The sequence below is a fragment of the Schistosoma mansoni genome, assembly GCF_000237925.1.
Source record: "Schistosoma mansoni, WGS project CABG00000000 data, supercontig 0142, strain Puerto Rico, whole genome shotgun sequence".
NCBI lineage: Eukaryota > Metazoa > Platyhelminthes > Trematoda > Strigeidida > Schistosomatidae > Schistosoma > Schistosoma mansoni.
This window is the reverse complement of record NW_017386042.1, coordinates 417,411-424,821: the sequence shown is the minus strand read 5'-3', so window position 1 is coordinate 424,821 and position 7,411 is coordinate 417,411. Positions and strand designations below refer to the sequence as shown.

The window sequence follows — 7,411 nt, the reverse complement described above, 5'->3', positions numbered from 1 at the left end:
CACCTGTTACCACGACGCGCTATGCTGACTAGTATTGGGGATGGTTGGAAGAAAGTTAGAGAACGCCAAACCGAAACGTGACATCAGTGTTTGAAGTCACTAACTTCTACTCTGAGCCATGTCGGTAGATGCAGACTACTTGGTTGGGGTCCGCACGACTATCGTAACCAATGGTTGGAGACTCTGTGTGACATGGCTTAGAATCGATCACAATGGCGCAGGTGTATACACTCTTTATATTCCCTTAAACTTTGAGATTAAAATTGCTTCATAACTTCCTTCCTATTCTATATCCTTATATACAACCTTTCTTTTATATACTACCACCACTAAATTAATTACTTCTATGAATCCGGTGTTCATCTTGTTGTGATAACAAGGTATGGCAACTTGGAACGATGCATATATGTGCCTGATCTTACGTTGTAGCTGACTGACTGATTCTAAACAAATGAATACTATATTAGTATTACGGATAGTCAATGAATTATTAAACTTTAGAATTCACACAGCCGTACTCAAATCTTAGAAAGAGCATCAGTGTACCGAAAAAAAAGATCATTAGCTCAGTGAAAAGTGTCAATAAGTATAAAAACATTTTATTCTATATTTCCCGGACATTTAACATTAGATACAATAAACCATAAAGTTCAGAAAATATCAAAATCATTGTTATACACAGGATTCTTAGATCCGTAAAATTAGATGTAACTGATATCAAACCTGTTACGGAATTAATGTAGTAGTTTTAGTATATTATGATTCAAAATAGTAACAAAGAGGCATATAAAAAAAGGACATTGTAATGATAAGAAACTGAAAAATATATAACAAAGATAGTAATAGTAGCATACAGAACATTAGCGCATTCACTATTTGTATCAAGATTAAATGTTACTGGGCAACAGTAACTGATTCCAACTCAAAAATTAATTTTCAATAACTCATCGGATCCCAGTAAGAAATTTTATGTATATATATATGGACATTTAGGCATAAAATAACAATTCTACATTTAATAATCATAATAATCCATACTGATTTTTGCCGACAAAAACAAAAGGGCTAGCCAACAAGTTGGAAAGTATTCATCATCCGCATATTGAAATATATGCATCAGGATGGATGAAATAAGACAAGATAAACGATAAAATGAAGAAATGCAACAAATGAGATATTGTTTCTCAGAGATAAAATAACACATCAACTACTTCAATGTAAGATAACTTGTAATAAAATTGGCCAAAAATGGAGAGACGGACAGTAATGACAAAAACCAACAATGGAAACAAATTAACTGACAATTTGAAAAGACAAATCTATAAATTTGTACATAGGGTAAGAATAAAAAGATTAATTTGTTTTTAAACGAGCAACAAAAGTATCTAAATTATATTCAGCTTCATAACATGCTTCAAGATCATCTAGTGAAGCAAATTGAAAATCTGTATGATTATCTCTAGACATTCGATTGTCGTTGTTCTCTGTTAATCGATCAAATAAATGTCCTGTGTCCATTTCATTCAAACTTTTATTATCTGCTGTTAAAACTGTATTGGCTAAATGCAATTTGAAGGCTTGTAAATTCATAATTTGCTCTTCTATGCTATCCTCAGTAATTAGACGATAAACATTGACTGTGCGTCGTTGACCGATACGATGAGCTCGATCCATGGCCTAGGGATGGTTGACAATTTAAAGTTTGAAATAAATCTAATATATCGCAAAAATAATACATCAACAGAAAGGAATAAACATAAAATAACGCCTACCTGATTTATCACGGTATACTAACAATACATTACTGAACTATAAGCAAGGATAATAAGATTGAGAGGAAAAGGAATTGATGTTTCCGGCTAATTCATCAATTTATCAATTTATTGTCAATGCCAAAGCTTTTGCCGATAACATTATTCAATATGGGGCAAAATGGTTGCACCTATTTAACCGATGTACATATTTTTTCTTGATTGATACTTAATAACTTACTAAAGCCTATTACTTTTCGTGGAGTATAGGCCGACAGCCAGGAATATCCAACCTACTCTAGTAGTTTCTAATTACCATTATTTATTTCGATGTCTGTCCCAGACTCCCAGCGTCATGTTGATGTACAGAAACTGGTTGTTCAACAATGGCGCGTAGTGTCACGATTCGCTCGTTACGAAAACCAGCTTATTGGTTTTCATGTTGAGCGTTTACTTGATCTTTCATTCGGTTCAAAGACAATCTGTTGAAAACGTTTCCTGATACTGATAGTACTGTAATGTCCCTGTAGTCGTCAAATTCCGCGAGATCTTTCTTTGGTATCTTGATGACGTGGACATCTCTTCAGTCTGTTGGTCCTTGTTTTTCCTTCCGAATCTTTCTGGTAAGAATGCGGAGCATCTTTGAAGTTACCTCTACTTTCGACTTCAGCTGGAATATTGTCTGATTCTTCAACCAATTCCTTCCGATGTTGGTGGACTACTGTCTATAGAAAAGTTTGTGTGTTTCTTCGATGTCCGACAGGTCCAGTAGAACTGGTGTATTGAAGAGCTCTTTAGAGTGCTTCACCAGCTTCTTTTCCTGTTCTTGAGCCTCAGTGATTGGCTTGCCTTCTTTGCTTTTGACTGCTAGCTCTGGTTTACTATAAGTTACTGCTAGTTTCTTCGTCATATCATATAGGTGTCTTACGGTTTCCTTTTCTACCAGCTTTTGTTGCTGTCACTGCTGGGTCTTCCACATACGTCTGCTTAGCAGTTCTATTTTTCCTCTTGACTCGCTTATTTGCTCCAACGTATTTGGTCTGTGTCTTGACTTTAATATGTGGGTGTATATAGTCCCGCCTACATACATTATGATAAGGCACAAAGATTAGCAGCAAATGTTTCACCATTTTTGTTTCTTTCTCCCAATCCATGTCGTCTCATGATATCTTCATAAACAGTGTTGTCCATTATAAACTCGGTGCTTGGGTCTTTTAACCAGATGGTCAGGTAATTTAATGGACACTTCTGTACGATCGACTCCAGCTAACCCTCCATAAAATTGATCTTTATCGTGGGTGCATAGGACTGGATAAGGTTCCTTGTAGTACCCTCCTTCTTTGTCTTGAAAAAGGCTTCGACGGCTCTGGATCCATGAGATTCCCATCCTATAAGTGCTTACCGTGCTTCTTTGGACAGCATCAGTGCAACTCCTTGTCTGTGTGAAGCATTTTGTCTTCATGACCAGAATACGATAAAATCTCTCCTGAAGTTAATCTCTTCTATCCAGATTGTATCCAATGAGTCTCACTTCATGAAATCGGTACCAAGTTTTATCTTCTCATTTCCACAGCCATTTGAATGGTTCTCCCTGTCTCCCAAATTTTGTGTACCTATATTAATTGTTGCTCTAGTCGTCAGAAAAGTCATCGGCCTTGTGACTTCCGAAGAATCTCGTCTTTCACTATGAGGTTCTTCTAGCTCTTCAAAATGAACATTCTTTAACTTCAAGTGAGGGTTTAAGTGGTCGAAGTGATTTTCTGGCTAGGTTTCTTTTTACTAAGGTTCTTTTGTACGAAATGGCGTTTCTAACCCCATGTCCAACCCTTCTCTTTTATGCGGTCTAGGGACGTGCAGTAAGCTTAGAAAGGTCAGTCATGAAACACAAGAAGCTAGTCTGATTCACAAACATTCTGTAGGCTATACGAACCAAATGAGTTTTACATCCAAACACATGGTCAGTGAAAAGATGGCGTTACGTGAAGGAAAAAAAATTAACATCTAGAAAAAAAATTGGTTGTTAAGCTTTTTGTCTTCTACATACCTGCAAATCTTTACTCGGATTCCAGTCATGTTCCACAAAGATTACAGTATCTGCACCAGTCAAATTTAACCCTAATCCGCCAACAGCTGTTGTCAATAACATCAAATCGATCGATGGATCTTGATTGAATCTAATTCAATATGAAGCACAAAAAACAAAGAAAAAATTAGAATGAATAGTTGGGATTTCAGTTAACTGTGCTGACTGAATACCATTTCATGGTTTGGCATGGTAAACATCCATAAAATTGATGGAGAAAAGAAATCTCAGTGAAAAATAGGTTAAATGAGTATAGGGATACAGAATATTTCATTTAAAAAAACAGGTTGGTGAGCCTTTGACTGATAAACATCTGTATTCGCCATGACGGCTATCGCTTGGCCTAGAAGACAGAAGTAAGTTAAACTGTGGTTGCTATCTTGAAGTTAAGCATGCTTATTGTGATAATTCAACAAGACTGATCTGACTAAAACGGTTTCTTCATGAAATTTCGATGACATAGGAGAGTGAGAATTTCAAAGTAGTGTCAATGCACAGCGGAAAAATAATTGCGACACAACATTTTCAGGTCTGAGAAATGCGGAGATTATTTTTCGTTGGCAAAAACATGAAATTTACAAATAGTTGCACTTTGTCAATCTCGACAGAGATTTCAAAATGAAAGGTTTTCTAAAAAACAAAGAGCAACGTAGCTAATTTCAAGGCGATATGCACGCACGCAGTTAACCAAAACCCATAGAAAAAAGCTCCTTAATAATAGTCAGCTTTTTATTCCAAATAACCATCCTGAATAGTGTATATAGGAAATGTCAACTGTCATCAACTAGATCTTTTCGATTCACATTTAAATACGAAAGGACAGGAACGGTTAATTTACTGCATTATCATTAAGAAGTTTACTTTGATCACGAAAGTAACATTATTACAAACTACGATGTTTCATTTAAACAAATTTCCGATTTGTAAGATGATTGGAATACTGTTATACAAGTAAGTGCAAGTGTTGTACCAGTTTAAATAGTGATGACAATTAAATTAAAGTTAACGTCATTTCGTTATGCTGATAATTATTCCGAACTTCTGATAAGCATCAAACAATACTGGATATAGAGATTTTAAAATCATTAGTGAAAATCACATGATGACCAATAGTAACAAATAGTCAACCTGGCTGATAAAGTTTTAATTTGTATATCGTTTCATATATATACTCCAATAATGGTAAGCTTATTAATTACAAAAACACAGAAATTGCAGATAGGTTTACGCTATAATCCATCACAAAAGTACATGCATATTGAGAAGTCACAATAATTAACAAATCTTGTCTGTGGACATTATGCTCGTTAGAAAATCTTGTATTTAGTGGAAGAATTTGAGAGAAAAAACCTTATACTTCTGATTAAAAAAAAAACGAGGGACTTACTTAACCACACGATTGTGCCGTTCATTCACCGGTACAGTACCATCTAATCGTGTAGCAGTTATCCATGGAAATTGTTTTCTAAGTAAAATAAATCATCAAAGTTCGTAATAATAACAAAAAATAAACATGTTTGTGATTTGCACTTCAAAATAAACTTTCAATTGAACAACGATTTCATTTTAAGTCGTTTAACATCAAAAAAGGGCTGCTAAATTAGTTTTTTTTTCTTCTGAATGAAGTTGGATTGATGATGACAATGTCTGATCAATAGATCAGCTAAAGAAGCAAATCAGTCTTAGTATTCTCATAACTTATGTAGCCAATGATAAACTTTTAGTGTTAACAATTACTCCATAAAAGCATACAGTGACCTAACCAACTAGCCGTCTACACAATTATCTAATCATAAAGTCATAGTCTAAGTCACAGCAGGAGGAATGGACCATTTAGTTATTGAAAATATAACTGAGAGAATATATAAATGAAGTTAATAAGTTTTTTAACCTGAGTGCGTTATATCTGATTATCACAAGATGGAACTTAGCCTACATTTAACATTTATTTTTGTATGAACGTCTATTTGTTTTCTACAAACTTGGTGAGTTTTCATTACATTCTTATAATTCAGACTTGATATTCTATTCGTATAGTTGATTTTCTAGCTCTCCCTCTCTCCACTCCGTTTTGTAAGTTAAGGCACTGAATAACTATTTATTGGTCAAAAGCTACAATCTCATTTAATTTGTTGAAGTCTGAAAATTTGGGTATTACCATTAGGCCTAACATACAAGATACATCTTGCTCTTGAGTACATGCAATAATGTTTGTTCATTATGTTTTATTTAAATATTTTATTAATAAAGAAAGAGCTCTCAGTAACTAACATTTACAGTGGACAACTTCAATAGGGTATTTCAAACAATCACTTCTTATTAATTGTGAATGTCGATTTCACTACAAACACTTAGAGAAACTAATACACAAATCCCATAGCATAGCGATTTCCCATAACGGTTGATAACATTATCTCACTAATAAAGTGATAAGTTGAAAGGGATTTGAGGTTTGGATACAACTCTATAACGCTCGATGATAGCATAAGATTTCTATAACCCCATGGTTAAAAAACTATATATATATATATATATATATATATATATATATAGTTGTTAGATTCAAAATAAAGTTTAGTTGCCTAAAAGATGACTTGGTGGTGGACACATTGGTTCACAATAATACTAACTATCATCAAGAACCAAGTAAACGTAACTAACAAAGTGTCAGTTATGTGAAAAGCTTATCCCATGGCATGATAAAACAATTCTTCAGCGCTTCCTAGTTTCCACTGATTGTTTTAGTAAATTCAATCTATGATGTGAAACTGAAAGTTTAACAATCTCTACAACACTATAAATACATCAGTTTTCTAACAGAACGCGTGAAAATTTAACATGGAAAAAGGTAAAAGCAGTGTTATTCACTTAAGCATTTCTCCAGTCAATTGTAACATTTCACGTGTTTGAAAGAATATTAAAGCTCTGTGCTGACTTAGTAGACCTGGATAAGAATCCATATAATGAGATGAAGTCGATGTCCCAGACGTTGATGACAAAGTGGTTGAATAAATATTACCACTACTGCCAACATTTGAGCCATTGATTGAGTTTGGACTCCCGAAGCCACAATCAGTTAGAAGACGGCTTTATTAATAATAAAAAAAAAGCATAAAGAATTTAAAAATATATCAGTAACGAAAAGTGACTGGTGATAAGTTGGATACCAATTTCTACAATTCAGCTGATAGAAAAAAGTTTTTTACATGAAGTTCCGCTTTTGTTTACTTCCAAAATAAACAAAGAATATATATTGCCTCAAACAGTAGAGACTGAAATCTATCACAATTGATTGATCACTAGGTGGTGGATCAATGTCATGCGTGTCAAGTCCTTCTTAGTGCTGATCGAATGCTATCGATCAAGTTGCAATGTGGCCACTAGTCTAGGTGGCTCGATACTGCGTGCACTATATTTGGAATAAAAGAATGGTGGAGGTGGACAAAATCACGAATTAATTGAAGTTAGAAATGTAAATCATTAGATGCCGGCCCACTGTTCTAAAAGTGCTCACCTCGAGACCTGGAGGTTCTGGATTCGAGCCGCGATGACGCTATGGATACTCATTGCTAAGGAT

At 34.5% G+C, this 7,411-nt stretch overlaps 1 protein-coding gene across 1 annotated transcript in view; it reads right to left on the bottom strand.

Moving 5' to 3' along the window:
* Positions 1 to 298: 298 nt before the first annotated feature.
* Positions 299 to 7,411, bottom strand: part of Smp_158610.1 (helicase mot1, putative) — a gene marked incomplete at its 5' end in the record, with an annotated part of 54,569 nt that continues 47,456 nt past the window's right edge. The window contains 5 exons of the mRNA XM_018799975.1: positions 299 to 1,677; positions 3,796 to 3,925; positions 5,222 to 5,299; positions 6,703 to 6,778; positions 6,860 to 6,921. Of these exons, the coding sequence (XP_018646567.1) occupies positions 1,354 to 1,677; positions 3,796 to 3,925; positions 5,222 to 5,299; positions 6,703 to 6,778; positions 6,860 to 6,921 (670 nt within the window). The 3' untranslated portion in view covers positions 299 to 1,353. The remainder of the gene's footprint in view (positions 1,678 to 3,795; positions 3,926 to 5,221; positions 5,300 to 6,702; positions 6,779 to 6,859; positions 6,922 to 7,411) is intronic.